This window comes from Orussus abietinus, unplaced genomic scaffold (assembly GCF_000612105.2).
Source record: "Orussus abietinus isolate OABI.00-Male unplaced genomic scaffold, Oabi_2.0 scaffold4, whole genome shotgun sequence".
NCBI classification, from domain to species: Eukaryota; Metazoa; Arthropoda; class Insecta; order Hymenoptera; family Orussidae; genus Orussus; species Orussus abietinus.
This window is the reverse complement of record NW_019396014.1, coordinates 2560069-2577890: the sequence shown is the minus strand read 5'-3', so window position 1 is coordinate 2577890 and position 17822 is coordinate 2560069. Positions and strand designations below refer to the sequence as shown.

At 41.6% G+C, this 17822-nt stretch overlaps 5 protein-coding genes and 1 long non-coding RNA gene across 14 annotated transcripts; 3 read left to right on the top strand and 3 right to left on the bottom strand.

Moving 5' to 3' along the window:
• The first annotated feature begins 57 nt into the window (after window positions 1–57).
• On the top strand, window positions 58–1200 carry LOC105695734 (fas-associated death domain protein). Its single transcript, XM_012417592.2, has 4 exons — window positions 58–510; window positions 593–736; window positions 808–938; window positions 1006–1200. The coding sequence occupies exons 1-4, from the start codon at window positions 129–131 to the stop codon at window positions 1129–1131; spliced, it is 783 nt and encodes a 260-aa protein (XP_012273015.1). The 5' UTR covers window positions 58–128; the 3' UTR covers window positions 1132–1200.
• A 99-nt stretch (window positions 1201–1299) lies between these two features.
• LOC105695735 (eukaryotic translation initiation factor 4E) lies at window positions 1300–9800 on the bottom strand. 4 transcript variants are annotated; one of them, XM_012417594.2, is made up of 4 exons: window positions 9721–9800; window positions 2646–2824; window positions 2185–2499; window positions 1300–2111 (listed from the first exon to the last, which is right to left on the bottom strand). In XM_012417594.2, the coding sequence occupies exons 1-4, from the start codon at window positions 9763–9765 to the stop codon at window positions 1997–1999; spliced, it is 654 nt and encodes a 217-aa protein (XP_012273017.1). In that variant the 5' UTR covers window positions 9766–9800; the 3' UTR covers window positions 1300–1996. The 4 variants fall into 4 exon arrangements, with proteins under 4 accessions (XP_012273017.1, XP_012273019.1, XP_012273018.1 ...); XM_012417596.2 differs by lacking the exon at window positions 9721–9800 and adding an exon at window positions 3669–3756; XM_012417595.2 differs by lacking the exon at window positions 9721–9800 and adding an exon at window positions 3317–3430.
• LOC105695730 (RNA polymerase II-associated factor 1 homolog) lies at window positions 3824–8173 on the top strand. 3 transcript variants are annotated; one of them, XM_012417586.2, is made up of 6 exons: window positions 3824–3958; window positions 5644–6303; window positions 6386–6888; window positions 6965–7262; window positions 7399–7734; window positions 7831–8173. In XM_012417586.2, the coding sequence occupies exons 2-6, from the start codon at window positions 5794–5796 to the stop codon at window positions 7885–7887; spliced, it is 1704 nt and encodes a 567-aa protein (XP_012273009.1). In that variant the 5' UTR covers window positions 3824–3958; window positions 5644–5793; the 3' UTR covers window positions 7888–8173. The 3 variants fall into 3 exon arrangements, with proteins under 3 accessions (XP_012273009.1, XP_012273008.1, XP_023290358.1); XM_012417585.2 differs by lacking the exon at window positions 3824–3958 and adding an exon at window positions 5117–5245; XM_023434590.1 differs by lacking the exon at window positions 3824–3958 and adding an exon at window positions 5255–5505.
• On the top strand, window positions 8628–10943 carry LOC105695733 (proliferating cell nuclear antigen). Its single transcript, XM_012417590.1, has 4 exons — window positions 8628–8974; window positions 9153–9318; window positions 9398–9542; window positions 10147–10943. The coding sequence occupies exons 1-4, from the start codon at window positions 8754–8756 to the stop codon at window positions 10398–10400; spliced, it is 786 nt and encodes a 261-aa protein (XP_012273013.1). The 5' UTR covers window positions 8628–8753; the 3' UTR covers window positions 10401–10943.
• On the bottom strand, window positions 10685–15379 carry LOC105695732 (zinc finger protein 271). 4 transcript variants are annotated; one of them, XM_012417587.1, is made up of 6 exons: window positions 15226–15379; window positions 13654–13895; window positions 13055–13576; window positions 12871–12978; window positions 12629–12793; window positions 10685–12552 (listed from the first exon to the last, which is right to left on the bottom strand). In XM_012417587.1, exons 2-6 carry the CDS (start codon window positions 13888–13890, stop codon window positions 12166–12168), a joined length of 1419 nt encoding a protein of 472 aa, XP_012273010.1. In that variant the 5' UTR covers window positions 13891–13895; window positions 15226–15379; the 3' UTR covers window positions 10685–12165. The 4 variants fall into 4 exon arrangements, with proteins under 4 accessions (XP_012273010.1, XP_012273011.1, XP_012273012.1 ...); XM_012417588.1 differs by lacking the exon at window positions 15226–15379 and adding an exon at window positions 14811–14962; XM_012417589.2 differs by lacking the exon at window positions 15226–15379 and adding an exon at window positions 14153–14238.
• Window positions 15380–15608: 229 nt separating this feature from the next.
• Window positions 15609–16997, bottom strand: LOC105695485. The gene is made up of 3 exons (XR_001103630.1): window positions 16838–16997; window positions 16154–16670; window positions 15609–16085 (listed from the first exon to the last, which is right to left on the bottom strand). It is a non-coding gene; the product is annotated as an uncharacterized LOC105695485 (long non-coding RNA).
• Window positions 16998–17822: the final 825 nt, after the last annotated feature.

Sequence of the window (17822 nt, the reverse complement as noted above, 5' to 3'; positions counted from 1 at the left end):
AAAATATACGGCGACACATACTGCATAAGTTGCCTGAAACAGTGGGAAGCAATATAAGACAGCGATCTCTCGAAGAATGCAATTTCCTGTGCAACTTCTTCATTCAATTTTACAGATATAATCCTTTTATGCTCGTGTCGTGTGATTTACCGAGTCAACATATTAATTGTTATTTAAGCATAAGAAAAATGGACAATTACATAAAATTACGTAAAGAATTTATAAGAGTCTCGCAATGTCACATCGACACGGAGGCATTGAAACAACTGAAACATTTTTATTCGTACGACATCTCCAATCGACTTATGGACTACATAAACGACTTTGAGTGCTTCATAGGAATTTTGGAGAAACGCCGTATATTGGGATATGATCAAATCCTGCCACTAAAATTTATTTCAGAAACCTTTGTAAAAGATCCTATATTGGATGAGATGTTGGAACGGTATGATACATGCTTTCGAAGTTGTCTACCGGTCTCGCTGTATAATTACTATGCAGACGATAACGGCAAGTTCTTATGATGGCAAATTTATTATTGCGCGCATTCTTCGATCACGTTAATTTGCTTTGTTTTTTTTTTTTTTAATAGTTTTACCTGATTTTGAATCGTTGAGTACTCAAGAGAACTTAAAAGGTGCGTCGTCTCTAACTTGTCATGCTCCGAGGTTTGAAAATGGTGGCACAAAAATATCAAAATCTCTGGGTGATTCGGAGGATAAATTGCAAGGAAAAAGTATGTCGAATAATTGTATTCCAAAGCAAACAAAATTAATTTTACTGTCACACATTTTAATCATATTTCAGTATTAACTGGTGTAAGCGAACAATTAGGTTACTATTGGAAAGATGTGGCTAGACTTTTGGATTTAAGGGAACATGAAATAAATGCAATAGATGCAAAGTACCATCCAAATTTAAAGAAGAAAAGTTATGAGGTAAATGTCACATGTTCTCATAAAAATGATAAAGCACGAATTATTCACAGATGTATGTTTTAAATAGGCACTGAAATTCTTTATGGAAAAAAATGCTAGTGATAAAAAATGTTGGAAATTAAAATTATGCCGAGCACTAGACACAGCTCGCAGAAGGGATCTTAAGGAAATGGTTGAAGATATATTATATTAAACGAAGGAGATGGATAGGTTACTTGTTCTTCTTCAAATAAAATTTATATTTCACATTCAAAAAAATAATACATTTTGCCTAATATTTTTATTAGAATGTAAGTAAATATATAAGATTTGAAAAAGAGACTAAATGAAAATGAAGTAACTGTAAGCAACATACATTGTGTTCACTGAAAGATTCTTTAATACATACTTAATATATCAAATACGCGCCAATACATTCAGTGTTATAAACACTCATGAAATCAAACTACATTTTAAATAATTCTCAAAGCACGTTACTCTAGATCAGTATTGCAATTGTCAGTTTGTTACACTTCTCTTCCATTATGATATAGCATAGTGCAGTATTTAACTGTACAACAGTTGAAATAGTGCCCAGATTTATCTATTAATATATTTTCTATGTACTTACACCACATTTATGTACTAAATAGGATTGGAAAGTACAAAATATAAGTATAATAAATCTATCTAATGCACATATTGAAACAGTGAATAAAAGTGCAACAATCTGCATACCTGACCCATAAACTGTACTCAAGACAAATATACATTTTATTATAAATGTCCACATCAATACATCGTTAACGAATTCGATTAATAACTTTATTAACTTTCACTCGGTCACTGGTAACCAGAGAAATGTGTATTAACGACAAAACAAATTTCCCTTCAGTCCCGAGCTTCCCATGAAATTGTTCGTATAAGAAGAAGGCATGTTGGTTTCTTATGTCATTTCATATTTTTCACTTTAACATCAGTTTTGTTCATGTTAAAAAAGATTGGTATCTCTCCATTTTGTACTCACTCGGAGAATATAGAGAGAAATGACAATATCAGCGATAACGAGCATCGATGGTTTATACGAAATATGTATTTTTAGTTGTACTACCAGACTTGACCATCGTGTCTTTATGCACTTGGTACCCTATGGATGTGCCCGATACGATCCTTAACCGCTCTTTTAGTTTACGTCTAAAAACAGAATTTGTTCTTCCATAGGCACATTTCGTTTTTTAATACACAATTTACTTTTAGCAAAACTTACCCAATTTCCATAACGCTCTGCGATCTCTGTGCATCGGCAGTCCAAACTCCAAGCTTATCGCCTTTTGGTCTGACATTAACAACTGCTCCACATATGTCATCTGAATATTCGTTAAAGGCTTCTCCGATCATACAGAGAAGTATTTCTAACCAAAAGTGATCTAAGTCGACCCTTTGCTTCCTATCTAAATTAATCAACCACCTTCCACCATTTTTGTTTGCTTCGTCTTCCCACATTGGTAAAATACCTTGTTTGAACATACTATAGTCACAACCTTGTCTCAATTCAGATGCTGATTTTATGTGATTGTATAAACTGAAATTAAAGAAAAGGTTCTATTATGCTGGAATTTTATCCACAAAATACAATATAATACTACAAGAATTATAATCTACTCCAAAATGCCATCAAATCCATCGATCGTAACAAGCAAGAGATGTCAATATCGATTCGTCGCTCACCTCCAGAAATCCTCGGCGGTATCGAAACTAGTAATTTCCCGTTGATTCTCCCTCCAGGTTTTACTTCGGTCGGCCTCATAATACCAGAGGGTCCACGTGTTTTGCAGAGGATGCTTTATAAGCAGTTCCGGAGGAAATTCTTCCAGCTTTCCCATGTCCTGATCCTTTCTTTCCGTGTCCTGTGGTAGACACACATATTACGTTACTTTCCCAAGCTCGCAACTTATTCTCGTTAACGTTTTGATACAATCTGCAACCCGACTGCCATTCCATCCAACTAAATTTACATTTCTTTTTCTACCTACGCTTAAAAGGTATCAAATACGTCAGGTACCGAGCACGACTGCTCACCGATCCAAAATTAAATTTAACAAATACTTGCGAGCAGAGTCGAAGTTAATTTTTCCAACGAGAGACCGCAACCTGCCCGTTCCGTTATCCCAAGCTACGTTTTGTAAAAGTGAGGAGCTTTCGACAGAAAGTAAAGGAGAAGGGGTCTTAAACGAGGAAAGACATGCTGGCAGGCGGAGTAGACCGGAATCGGCGATCCGACCATGCCGTTACCAGATACCAGATTTCTCTTCCTAGCAAATCTCCGAATCCCTCGGAATGATTACCTGAGCCCTAATGTCGCGATCGTTACGTATCCGGTCGTGAACCGATCGCTTTACCTCAATTTCCTCCGTGTTATTCGTAGCCATGTCACACGAGAATGCACACACGAGACAGATCGCTCCCCGCGACTCGCCGCCGCTCGACGCTCCAGCAAGAATGGCATTGACGCGACATCTGCCAGGAAGCTCTCCAATTAAGATTGACGCGCTATCGAGATATCGATGATCTCGCTTTCTCCTCCACTATCGATACTAATTTACGAATAAATTCAAAATGACGGCGATTGAACAGGTCCACGACGAGTGACTTCTAGCGATGTCTGTACTGCTGGAGCCTTTGCATCGATGTTCGGTATTTCCTTCCTTCTTTATAAGACTATGCAAGAGTCATTACGTTTGTCGAAATTACCTCGATCTCGGCGATACCCTTTGCCGCCATAATTTGAATCCGCGGGTGAAAGAACACGTCACTAGTGTCCTGGGCGAAGCGACATCGGCGACATCTGTGATGAAAACTCTGGACTACGAAGCGCCCTCGTCCGGTGGTAGTTATTTACTGTGTCGTTCACGTCGGCGTTGGCGCGCCCCCGATAGTGAATCCTGGAGATTATAGAAGCCTCCCGAGGGCTCGACCCCGGGAAAACCTCGAAACCGAGAGCGGAAAACTGACCACAAAAGGGTGCGCCGAGAAAATCGTGGGTAAGGAAAAACCTGGACTCGATGGGGGGCAGAAAATTCGACGCGGCGCGAGTACCTCTTCTCGGTTTCTTCTTTTTTTTGTGGCCGCGATGCGTACTCTCTTTCGCGGCCGGCGGATTTTTCTTGAGTTTTCCGATGACCGAGGAATTTATCATCGACGGCTCATCTTTCGCGGATTCGATGTCGCGGCACCAACGATTTTTGTTTCAGCTGAGATCATTTGTCTCTCTTTCTCTCTCCCTCTTCCTTGACCCGCCTCTTCGCCGCGCTCATTCTTTTCCTTTTACACCGTTCAGGTATATCCGTCTTGTCGACTTTCTCCACGGCGTTTCTTTTTTTCCCCCCTTTCCGCCGAGAACCGGCGTCGAGCTAGCGGAACGATATGCTAATTCGATCGAGATTGAAACCTCGAACAGGGATCCATAGATCGAGAGGATCGAGAGTCGCCCTACTCCGGGCGGGAATTTAAAATTTCATCTTATCTTTCATGGCCTGATAATACTTGATTTAATCCGATAGTAGTAATCATAAATAAATCATGTCTTCTCCCGGATTTCAAATGTATTCCGATACCTCGTGGTTTCCTTAATTTTTTCATCTACCCCCGGACTTTACGAGGGTTGAGGGTTTTGAATAGTTCACACAGGAGAGCGCTGCAATCGCAGGAAAATCTGGCTCGAGATTGTTATCTGTTTTGAAAAGTCAATCTCACATTTTGCGTGCAGTATTTTCCATTTTCCTGCTGCGATGCATTTAATGGCGCTTGGAAATTTAAATCGACCGCGAAAAAATTAACTGAGGATCGATTCATCGGGGTAATCGGTTGACTGCCTTATCGTTTCCACGTGGCGTAAATACTATTTAATATGCTGTCAAGTGAACCTTATATAATTGTATTATGATACCAAAACGTAAGCAATATAAGAACTAATCGTATTATGACTCCCATCGTTCAGACGATCTTTTATTTGAAAATAGAGAATGCCTTTCGCGTCTCGGATAGTCTCTCTTCACTGAAGCGTCGAGGAAAAGAAAGATGAAAAAGTAAGAATTAATATTCACCCAATGGCCTTCGAATTCAAAATTAATGGCGCGCTCATTCATGGATGCATTTTTCGTGATAAGATAAGGGTTGGCACCCCTGTACGGCGTGGTTTTGCTGTCGAATGGACCGTGCAGAGATGCGTTTGCAACCTCCCACTAAAGTCTGTTGTTGTCAGTGGTTAATAAATTAACAGTTGCTCCGAATTCAAGCGGACTTGTCTATTCAACATTATGAATCGCACGGTAAATTAATTTTCATTCGTCTTATCTGTTTCAAGGTCGAAATTTCCATTTCTACTCGGCGTTCCTCCCCTCCCCCGCGAGTGCAAGTATTGCAGGTTAACTTAAGAGTGGGTTTTTATGGAGTTAAATTTATGGAATCTTTCATTCTTGTGGGATTTTTATGAGACTACCAGAGAAATGCTTATTCGAGACTGCTGAGATGTTTTGGAATAATTCAAATAAGTTCAAATAATAGCTGCTATTAACTCGTAAATTTGAAGGTAGTTTGACAAATCAATAAGATAATTTCTCTGTTATTGTTTCATTAGGGTTAAATATATTTTTTGCGGCAATTTTAAAGAAGTCTAATAATTTATATTAAAAAAGTCAGATTAATGTAATGGCTTAAATTTTCCCAGGTGACAGAAGAGAATGGGGAAGTCAAGCGTCCCTTTGTCAAGCAAGAGACGCTTAACTTTGGATACGACGCTTCTTATGCGAATTACTCAACGACTTCTTCTACTTCGACGATTAACCAGCCTCTACCGGGGCAACCACCATTGCCTCCCATGCCTCCTCCACCAGGAGCGGTCCCACCACCCCCGCATGTATTCGGACCTGTACATACTCAGGTTGCTCCGATTCAAACATGGGCGCATCCACAGTCGTGGCAATGGGTTACCCCACAGACAGCTCCGTTACCTCCTCAAACTTCCCGAGACATTGTGACGAGTACATTTCAAAGAGAAATGCCTCTGAGGGTCAATTATATCAGGAGAGGCAGATTCAACCACAATCCGAACAGTGTCTATGTCCAGAGGAATAATTTTCACCGTAAGAACAGAAGGCTTCCACGGTTTGATCAAAACCAGGGTCAGTTTGACCAAGCTGCTTACTTTGGAGCTGCACAGTCTGCTGGAATTGGTTTGGAATGGCAGCGAAGCAATTTTGCTACACCAACGACAGAGGCTTTAATGAACCATGTTGCACTGTCCAATCACCAGATACCTCCGTTACCTCCAGGTGTTTCAGGAATTAATAGGCATGGAAAAGACACCAGAGATCAAGAAATTAAAATTGTATGTTTATAATTTGTAATAATTATATAATTACATCTTAGATTCATTGTGGTAAAATAATACAATTTTGTCATGATTTCAGGAAGAAGTGGTGGTCAAGAAAAGTAAGCAACGTAGACCAATGTCTCAGAGCTACCCGAGTCGCCCTTGGAATCGAGAAGATGCCGAGAGAGCATTACAAATTGAAAATGAGTACAACAAGACTGTCAAGGCTCAGAGTCTCATAATTAAATTTCCAGACCCTGATCTAAACAAAGACATAGTCAGAGAATTTCATCCTGGGATACAGAACATACATTTTCAGAGTCCCAGTGGACCTCGATATTGTTTCATTCAAATGGCAGAGAATGTCAATATCGATGAAGCAATAAAAAAATTAGAGGAGATTCGGTTTGGAGTTGGATATTTACGAGTTGAAAGAAAATCATTAAGAGACAAAGATAACCCAATGCCGGAAGAAATCGACCCATACACATTGTACATAGGAAATCTGCCTGAGTCAGTCAATGTAAATGAAGTTAAGAGCAAATTCCCTACAGCAGCTCGAGTAGATGTAGGACATGCCCAGAAGATGAGGAACACACGGTAGTTTCTAAAAATAAATTCTATCAGAGTCATTTCCCTTTAAGGACAATTGTTATATGTATATTTCTTATTTCAGATATGCTTTTATGAGATATAATAGTGTAGATGAATCCATATCTGCTTATAAAGAGGCTCATAATTTGATGTGGGATACCAGAAGTATTATTGTTAGATTTAGAAGGCAACGAGGTAATACTTGTCTTCCTGGAGAGCCAAAACCAAATTTAAAGAAAGCCGGAGATGAAGCGAGTGCAGCTGCCCAAATTCAGAAGGAACACCAGAATAGGGTTACGTCAACTTCTGCTGTTGAAACACCAACATCATTAGTAGCTTCGATAACACCTGCTAAAACTGCAGAGCAACAACAGCCTTGGGTATGCATTCCACTAACAGTAAATTAACTCATTAGATTATTGTTTGCTACAAAATTTTACTCAGTGCTACGTCATTATTTTATTTATAACAAATGAATTAATACATTACTCATTAATTTATGTTTCCTAAATATAGACTTCGCAACAACCTCAAATACCATCAGCCGCTGAAGCTCCCCCAGAACGCTCAGCAGAGACTGGTCCCATTGAAGAAACAATGATCCTTACGGATATTAAGGAAGAACCTGAAGATTATGAAGAAATGCCTAATGATATTCACATGGAGGAAGATATGGATGATGACGACGACGACGACGATGACGACGAGCCTAACGAATCCGAAGAAGAAGAAGACGACGAAGACAATGAAGACGAGGAAGATGAGGAAGACGACGATGAAATTAATGGAAATACAACTTCAGCAAGAGCTGAAAAACATGATAGCAGGTCAAAGGACGAAGAACCTTCCGATGTAAATTCACAAACCATTTATACTTTGAAATCCATTTCAGTACCCTCTCAAATACCAAAGAATTATTTAACTAATTCTTTCCTTTATATGTTTTAGGATCTTGATCAGATGTTCAATAACTTGGAAAGCATTGCAGGAGATATCGGACTGTAATGGTCCTTAATGGAGTACATTTTATTCCGGTAATAATTTAGACTTAGATTTTTAGAATTTTACAAGACTCGATTTCCCAAGTAATTGTAAATATTAGTAGACGTATAATGTGATGTATTAGGAAGCTATACACGTAAACCATATAATTCTCAATTAAGTCCATTGTGCTTAAATATTTTACTGGCGATTTATTTTCATACAGTATGTCAATATCGCCCTTGAACTTACTTCAAGTTCACCCGATCTTGTAAACCATATTTACTATCAATAAAATTTTTATTTTGCATTACTGTGATCATTTATGACAAATTATGCCTCATATCAAACTTTAAACTGTATAGCCTTGAAAAGTGCTCTCATTGATATTTTGCGTCATTGGTTAACCTTCGATAACGACCAACGTCTAACCAATAAGTAAAGCGCGGGAAGAAGTAAGGTTACGTGATTGGTTAGGATTACCATCTTTATATTCCCGACCAATTCAGTTGACAGAAAGCGCGGGTAATTCGCCTCCCAAAATTTACATTCGTCGTGTGCGTCCATTATGTTCTCCTACCTTACGTTCTAAGAGACCAGGTTGTCCTTTTCGCACTTATGGCAGTGATATGCCAAATAAAGACACTCTTATGCGAGACAAGTAGCGAGACTCCTGCTTCCTCTTCCCCTCCCCGTAATGTGTACCATTATAAGGCAGCTTCTATAATTTCTTGGCACCTATCCCCCACCGTGTCGATAACGAACGCCGGCTTTGCCGGTACTTGTTGCTCGGGGCTTTGTTCGGCGTGGGCTTTCGCAAATTTTGTAAAGGTGATATTATCACGTAATTCTCCTTTCCCCTTTGCAAAAATTATCACTAATCAAGGAAAATGTTCGAGGCACGTTTGGTGCAGAGCGTTCTACTAAAGAAGGTCCTCGATGCTATAAAGGACCTTTTAAACGAGGCTACTTTCGAGTGCTCCGATTCTGGCATTCAATTACAAGCCATGGATAACGCTCACGTTTCTTTGGTTTCCTTAAATTTGAGGAGCGACGGCTTTGATAAATATAGATGCGACCGAAATCTCTCGATGGGATTGAGCGTATCTAGGTAAGCTTACTGAGCAAACTTCGGTTTTGAGGTTACACTCTTTGACCTAGGTTTAGGAGGAAAAAAGCGTTCTGCTGTTTATTCCGTATATTTATAATTTGTTATATTTATTCAGTTTGTTAAATGATTTAAGGCATTTCTCGTCAATGCCAGTAAAAAATGTCTCACTTATTTCTAGTATGTCAAAGATTTTGAAATGTGCGGACAGTGAAGACACGGTCACGTTGCGGGCTTTAGATAGTCCAAATTCCGTCCTTTTTATCTTTGAAGCTCAAGGCAAGGAAAAAATTGCAGAATATGAAATGAAATTGATAAATCTAGACCAAGAACATCTTGGCATTCCCGTAAGATGATACTTACTTTTTTCAATTGTACAAGATCGGTTAAAATTCAATAATGGATTTATTTAAACGTATCTGTTAGGAAACAACGTACTCTTGCATCGTTAAAATGCCATCCCAAGAGTTTGCCAGAATATGCCGTGATTTAAGTCAGTTTGGAGAAGCTATAACGATTTCTGTTACTAAAGAAGGCATTAAGTTCGGCGCCAGTGGAGATGCCGGAAGTGGTAAGATTCAGATGTCATATTTAATGCAACATGATTCAAACATATTTTGTTCTTCTTTGATATATTGTTTTCCCACATAAATTATTAATAATGGAACACGACATAGATAATTGTTTCATGTGATTCTTTAAAAGATATAGTATAATTTGTTTTTCAATAAATAATATCAAAATCTTACCCTAATTGCAGCATACATACTCCTAGTCTGCCTTAAGGGTAACATGTACACTGCATTCTTCTGTGAACTCTAGTTGATAACTAACAGCCTTTGCTGTGTTTGCGTACTCTCGAGGTGCCATGACATTGTCTCAAGACCTTGAAAGTTTGGTATTTAGATACTAAAAAAAATTCAAAGTCTTGTTTTCCTTTATTCTCTCTCATTATGCCTTCCTTATATTGAGAGTTCTGATAGTTACATTTCTAAAATATATTTATAAATTTTCGTATATTCTTATTGGAAACATAAATAAGAAATATAACTTCATATTTCAAGGAAAAATGAGATGTCTGGAAATTGTAATTATTAAATTTCCTTATAGATAGTACTTTAAAAATTTTACACCATTAAAAAATGTTTCATTCTAATTCTGACATTTTTCCACAGCTAATATAAAACTTGCTCAGTCTTCCGATTCAACCAATGAAGATGCTTCAATAGACATTGAAATGCAAGAACCTGTTAAATTGACGTTTGCCTGCCGTTATCTAAACTGTTTTGTCAAAGCAACACCGCTTTGTGCACAAGTTCAGTTGTCCATGTCAGCTAATGTTCCCCTAGTATGCGAATATCGAATTGGAGACATTGGACACATCAGGTATTACTTAGCTCCTAAGATCGATGATGAAGAAGAAAACTAGTAGATAACAATAAGTAGAATCGAAGTGGCTGATGGATGTAAGCATGTCACCATTTATCGCAATTACATTAAAAACTTAAGCAGATAAGATTTAAAATTCCCTTTCAACCGCTTAAGGCAGAGTATTTTTAATACGAGCATAATTTAATGTAGCATGTAAATAATAAAAAAATGTCTTTTATAAATGATACGATACATGCTTGAATCATTCCATTTAAAATATTTTAGAAGATAACCGTTGATCTAGGACAGTGATATTAAAATGATAACAAGACTGAGCTTGAATTACTTTGGAGGTAATGTATTAATCAATGTGTACAGTTAAAAGTCATTTGGCTCGTCACAGTATTAGCGCAACGTAGAATTGACACTATAGTTCGCAAAATTGTGACGCGATCACGATTATTAAGATAAAACGATGTCGTACCATAAGAGTTCCTTTTTTACACGCTACATTCTTTGTCGACTGTGACTGTATTTTGATAGTATCCGATTTGTAACGTAGTATCGAAGGACCGAATACATCTTGAGAAATTTTGATGAATTCCGAATATATCTTATGTCCTGGTTCCTAGCCTAATCGAAGTTCAAAATGTTAATCCTACATTTGTGTGTACGTGTATGTGTGTTTGTGTGTGTGTTCCTTAATATTCTTACGACTATATGTATAAGCTACTTTAATATAAAAATACATAATTAGCTTACGAACTGCGGGAATAAGAGGGCTACCGTGGATGGAATAGCCTAAAGTATATAGTAAAAGTATACGGTTAACCTTACTTAATTTGGTTTCTTAAATCATGACTAATCAATGAAGTGTATCGATCGAGTTAAATGACGCGATTAAAACTAGGAAGTATTTTACACGCAAGTACTCGTGCGAAGACTCTCCTACGGATTATTAAGTCCTTCGTCGTCATTTTTTTTACCTTCCTTCACTTTTCATGCATACTTACTTTACGTCGCTATACGAGATTAGGTAAAACTTTTGGAATCGTATAGGTGTACGTTTAGAAAAGAATATCTTCGAACGGCAACGAAAGCGAATTCTTTGGCAATATTAGTCAGCCTCTTCGGTTCTAAGCCCTGGTACAGCTCTTCCTTTCTCGTTATCGATGAAAAACGGTCTGACATTTAATAATGCGGTAGCAATTCCTTCTTGAAAATAATCTCTAACGAGACACTTCCCGAGTCACCGCGAAATATGAGCATTGGCGACGAGGTACATAACGAATTCGAAGAAAGCGTTTTGATCCTGGTTTACGACACCTCGTCGTTTAATTTCATTGATCACTTTCAATCAAGAATCGCGCTCAAGGGCAGTTCTCACACAGAAACATCAACGAAAGCTGGGCCTTCCAGAATGCTTCGGAAAATAAAGATCGATCACAGTTTTGCGGCGCCTGGATCGACGATCCAAGCTTGCTCACTTCTTATCGAATTAACTTCGACTGGGAACGCTGCCAAATGTCAGCAGGATGCCCCCGATGAAATCGTGCCAATTCAGGTGATGATAATTCTGCCGGAGCATTCATAAGAAACTCGACAGTATTTAAAATTTTAGATGTCTCAGATCCCTGTCGATACTTTGGCAGATTTGACATCACCTTTGTCATGACTACGGAGTGCTTTCCATTTCGGCCACGTTATGGAATCTACAATTGTACTACGGTCATTATTGTGTGATCACTGCCCACCGCTTGAGCTTTAGCTTGTTTCTTTACCGAAGTAAATGACACTTAACCTAAAGTTATAAGACAGACAGGTTAAGCGTTTTTGTTGCCGTTGCTTCCGTATAAGCTTGGATGCACGAACTTGTCGTGCAATGTTCTGAGGTGCCTCAGTAGATTGCTCTTGACGTTGAATCCTTTTTTACAGTAGGAACATAGAAACGGCCTCTCCCCCGTGTGTGTCCTCTGATGAATTACCATTGACGCATGACTTGGGAATACCTTTTGGCAAATGTTGCACAGTTTTTGGTGGCTGTGGACTCTCTTCGGCTTGGGGGGTGTTGAATTATTCATCAGAGCCAATTGTTCCTCCGTGTGTTCCGTTTGTATGTGGCGGACCCATTCTTGAGGTGTTGGATACATGTTACCACATAAGTCACACTTCAGTGGAGGAAAGTCCTTGTTGTCGTCATCTACATCGCCCTGGGGAAAAAAGTGCAAACCAAAATTTACACAAGAAATTCAATGATTCATTTTTAATAGAACGAATTTTCCGTACTTTCCGCTTCTTGCGTCGATTTTCTGTCATGTCCGCATGAGTGAATTCTATGTGCCGAACCCAGTCCGAAGGCCTGTTGAACGTTTGACTGCACATGTCGCAGGTCAAAGGTGTATACTCTTCCTCTTCCATTTCCCCATCTTCGTCTGCACTATGAACTATTTCCTGAACATAATAAGTTTTAATTAATTAACCAATATTTAAGTAATTTGTCATAATAAGTATGAAATTATATTACCTACCGGTTTAATATCGATCTCATGATCTATCGTTAAAGATTCCGAAGGGTCGATCGATTCCTCCCAATCAATGGGCTCATCCTTGACCAAAAGTTCCAAATTTAACTCGGTCTGGAAATACAATGCACCCTAGAACTTTTAACATTCATCGAACAAGCATTATGGGTTTAAATAAAAATATAATTACGTTATCGCCTCCATCGCTCTTAGACTTGGTAGACTCGACGTCGCTGTTGACGCTTTTTCTTTTTTTTCCATTTCCTTCGAGATTCTCCTTATCTTTGGTTTGTTCATTATTTTTATTTTCTTCCAAGACTTTTTTAGTTTCCGAATCATTGGATTTCTCCTCTGCCTTCTCCGAGCCCTTTTTGTCTCCAGTCTTCGATGTCTGGACGGTGCTGGTCTGCGTCGTGGCTGGTTGCTGGGTGTTTTCTGTAACTTTTTCCGTCGAAGGCTGGACTAACTTGATCTTTTGGATCTGTCCAGTTAATGGAGCTTGTTCTCTTTTATCCCGTTCCACTTTTTGATTATTAGATTGAATGTTCTCCTTCTTACTCCCTGTGTTCGACCTCCAAAGTCCTCGTACTCTGAGTATGTCTCCTGCTTTTAATACCCCTTCCAATTGATCATTTGTTACCGTTGCCTCTCCACTGTACATATACTGAATCAAAATCTTCAAAGTACGATATCCAATCTCCGTAGGTAACACCTGAAATTATTTATCACGTCATAATCTTATATCGCAACAAAATTGTATTAATTAATGAAAAAATTGTCTTAATTTACCACAATAATAGGAGCATTTGTATTTGCCCCAAAATGGCAAGTCTGAAAGATGTGACTGAGGTACGACGAACAAGCTGCAAGCACAAAGCGGTGCGCTGCCACATGACGACCACACGAGGTTGCCAACAACACATCGGCAAAAGACTCGGAATGCAGCAAAGTGGCGACTGAACTGTGAAGATGTGCTCCGTAGCTGTGCCACTTCAGCTGATAGTTTTCTGACGCTGCAATGGCCATTTTACCTACGACAAGCACAAAATCAATTAACGAAATCCAGGAGGTAAATCGCACGAAAGGCATTGTAACAATTCTTGATAAAATGCTTTAAAACAACCACCTCCTCTCCTTACAATGGTTTCCTTTAAAATAAATCCTCTCTCTACGACGAAACTGTCCTCGTTATTAAGATGACGTGCCACTCAATGACAGGGATCCCAAATAAAAATGTTCCCCTCAATGAAACACATTCACCAAAGTATTCTCTACAATAAAATTCTACCTTCGAGAGAGACCCCTTAGAAATCCTCCCTCAGAGATTTCCTGTCAGAGCCAGGCGTTCCGTCGGCATGCAAAAGTTCCGCGACAAGATTCACCGAACACCGTGAAACCCAAAAATCTGATCACCTCCGTCGAACCTCTTGATCCATCGGAATTCGTCCACTGACAGCACCGACTCGTTCTCGCTAATCTAATTACCTTTACGCAGCTTCCAACCTACCAACCGCCGCCAAAAAATTTCCCGACACCCTGCATCGCCCGGGCAGCATTAATTTTCACAAAAACTCCTCACGGAACTCCCGGGAAGACCTTGATAAATAAATGTCGACACGGTTGACACCCTGACACTCGTTAACGCGACCGCAACCCCCTCTGCGCCATCGCTCGCCCGATACCGGGTGACACGGATCGGCCGATGTCAAAAATGCACAAAATTCCCCCGTATAACCTCGCGGAAGCAAAAGTCGAAAGAGTCCGTTCCCTCGATACGCGGGGAAATTAAAAATCCGCATCCGAGACCCCGTGCGTAACCTCCGCTCGGTCCGTTACCGGTAAAACGTTGGATCCTTCCGGCGACTAGTTCCTGGACACTCCTTTCAGAAACGCGTAAACGGGGAATAAATCGTCCCGTAGCGAGAAACGACCCCCTGCGTCGTTACCGTTGTCAGGGTGGGCCGTTATCCGTCCTTCGGAAATCCTCCCACTCTTCCACGTCGCCTCGACGTTTCCGCAAATCCGAGGAAAATCCGTGAAGAAATCGCGTCACGAGTCTCTCCCCGGTCTTCCCTCTTCCTTCTTCCGACTTCCGGAAATTCCGGAAATTCCGGGTCTCGAGAAGAGATCGTCGTCCGGGTTCCCGCCCTGCCTCGGCGATTCCTCTCTCGGGAGGCTCCTCCACTAGGGATGGATGCAACTTTTTTCCCTTTACGCCGATCGCCACCTTTCCACGAAAACTTGTAAAAAAACGACCGAGTGAACTCGCGAGCTAGCTTAAGGAGAGTCCTTCCGCAGGTTGCCGAGCAAGGAGACGAGCTTCGCGCCGGCAAGGAACGGGTCTCGGACCCTGGCCATTACCTGTCGACTCTGGCCGGGAAGACTCGGTGAGGACCTCGAAGAGGACCTCGAAGAGGCCCTCGAGGGGGTGCCGCGATCGGTTCGCGCCTAGGAGCCGGCTGCCGACGGGTGTCACCGGGTGCTCGACCGAGGAGCGACTTCGAGGCGACTTCGGGGTTGTTTTGAAACGCTCTTCTGGGAGTGAATCTCTTCTGGTCGGAGAGCGGGAGTCCGCGGCGCACGGGGGAGCGGTCGGGCCGGGGGCCGGGGGCCGGGGGCGGGGACAGGGGCAGATATGAGCATCGAACCGGCGCTGGTAGGGGCCTAAAAATCGATATTTCGGTCTTTGCTCCATCCTCTGCGGCGTGCCGTGGCTCTCGCGTGGCGGCTCGCACCTAGCCAGGCCGTGGCCCCTGTTCGCCATCGATTTTCCCGGCTACCAATCGCACGCATCCATTTATCGCATCGATCGCCCGAGCTGATTTCAGCGTCGGCGTCCGCGTCCGAGCTCCCTTTCCCGTCCGCGGCCCCGTGTCTGCCGCGAGCGCATATCCCTCGGCGTCCCTCCGCGTCCCTCCGGGCTCCTTTGGGCTTCCCTTTCCCGGCCCGCGTCCTGGAACCGACCGAGGAACCCACCGAGGAACCCACCGACGAACCCACCGACGAACCCACCGGAACTCCGTCCGAAGGAATCCGGTCGAGACCGCCCTTTCCCGCCATCCCGGACGATCGGCCCGGTCGCTGTTTCCTCGTTAATCCCTTATTTAGCTGGCACGTATATTTTCGCAAGATGCAAAAAGCTGCCACATTGAGAAATACGCCGACGTCATGGTGCACCCGAAAAGCGGCTCTTGCTCGTTCTTAGTCGCGGATTCTTGGACCTGAAATCGAAGATAGGCGGCATCGAGCGTGCTCTCCAACGAGATGACCTACGCTACTGCATTCTTACCCCTCGTTATATCGAGCGACACTCCTTACTTATCCTCGCGTACCCCGAAGCGCTTCTTTCTTCGATAATCCCGCGTCGTCCTGGACCGTTCGCGGTTCCTCCGCTTCGAGCCAAATCAATATTTCTACGGGATTTCTTGAACGGCCGAGGATTAGAATAATGCGAACTCTCGATTTCCACACCTTTCCCATGATTTGTCATACCTGAAACGATAGTTACCCGCTGTTAAAATTTGGACCGCTGGGCGAGACAGCAAAAAGTGATGTATGGGGCGTATTTGCTTTTAAGAAGACCTGACGATATTTTGCGGATTTAAAAACGATTATATGCATCTGCAAAATGAATGGATTTTCTTATCTTTGGGTAACCGTGGCCTTGGGCGGAGGATTTCAAGGTTGCGCTTAAAATCGGCACTCGTCGTGACACGGACTACATGATATGGGAGGCCATGGGCGGCGGTCGGGAAGAGCACGACTCGTTACGTCGTTTGATATCGTAAAATCCGGAGCCAGCGAGTCTGAAATGTAGAAACGAATAAGCAATGCAATTAGCCGTCCGTTAATTGGCGATGTATCGGGGAGAGCGGGAGAAAAGTCGATCTTCCTGGACGAGGGACTTCTCCCCCTTTCCGAAGGGAGGCGGTGACCTGCGCCATTGCATCCTTACCCTAACTCGCGCCCTTACCCTTCGGAGTGGAGCGATGTCCTAACCTATCCTACGCATCCTCGAGCGCTCTTTTCTTCAGGGTCCTAGATTTCACGATTATCAGGAATATATACGTTGATCGTGCCTGGTTTTCGATTCGGTGATTCCAAATTATTCGCATCGATTAAAATGGCATTCCCCGGGAAACGTTGGCTTCCTCTTCCTACAATTTTTTTACTGGATCTCGCCTGCGTTCTAACATGCCAGGGATTTTACTCAACGCGTTTCTTTCCTCCTTATATGTATTCATATATTCTGTGAATGAAAATACAAAATAATCAAGATTTAGTTTTAATTTAGTGTATCGTGTAGTGTTACGAGGACCTACCTTATCGATCGCGCGGAACGACGCCATGTTTATGTAAGGTAAATGGCTGTTTTACCGGCGAACGCACTCACTCGCCCTTTTGAACTGAGCGCGGAAATTTTACCCCTTTGGACTTTGGAAACTTCCCACGAGGTGGCGCACGCGTCGCTGCGCGCACCCGTTTTCAGGGTTGGGTTGTTTAAATTCCATTAGAACTGATAAATATAGAATTACTGAACGTCTTTTTCCGCAACGAATTTTTGCATATTAAAAGCAGATTTTAAGCTGCCCAAAGATGTGTCCTATAGTCATATGACATGTGGAGTAACGCCAAAGTTTTCAAAACTCGATTGGGGTGCACGTTTTCGTGGGCCAATACGGTCCAATAGTAAATATCGATCATCCCTTTTTTTCATCTGAAACAACTCCTTATTATCACGGCGATACTACTCACCACGAGCGGATACATGGGATAATGATGCAATAAGTCACGCGATCGCTGTGAATGCTTATGTATTAATTAATGCGAATGAACCTCGTTGCGTTGGTGTGTTCAAGGATTTAAACGTGCGTGGACGCTCACGTGAGAGGTCACGTGACACCGAGCCATCCCATTGGGCGTTCGATATCTTCCCACAAGATGGCGCCACCCATGCG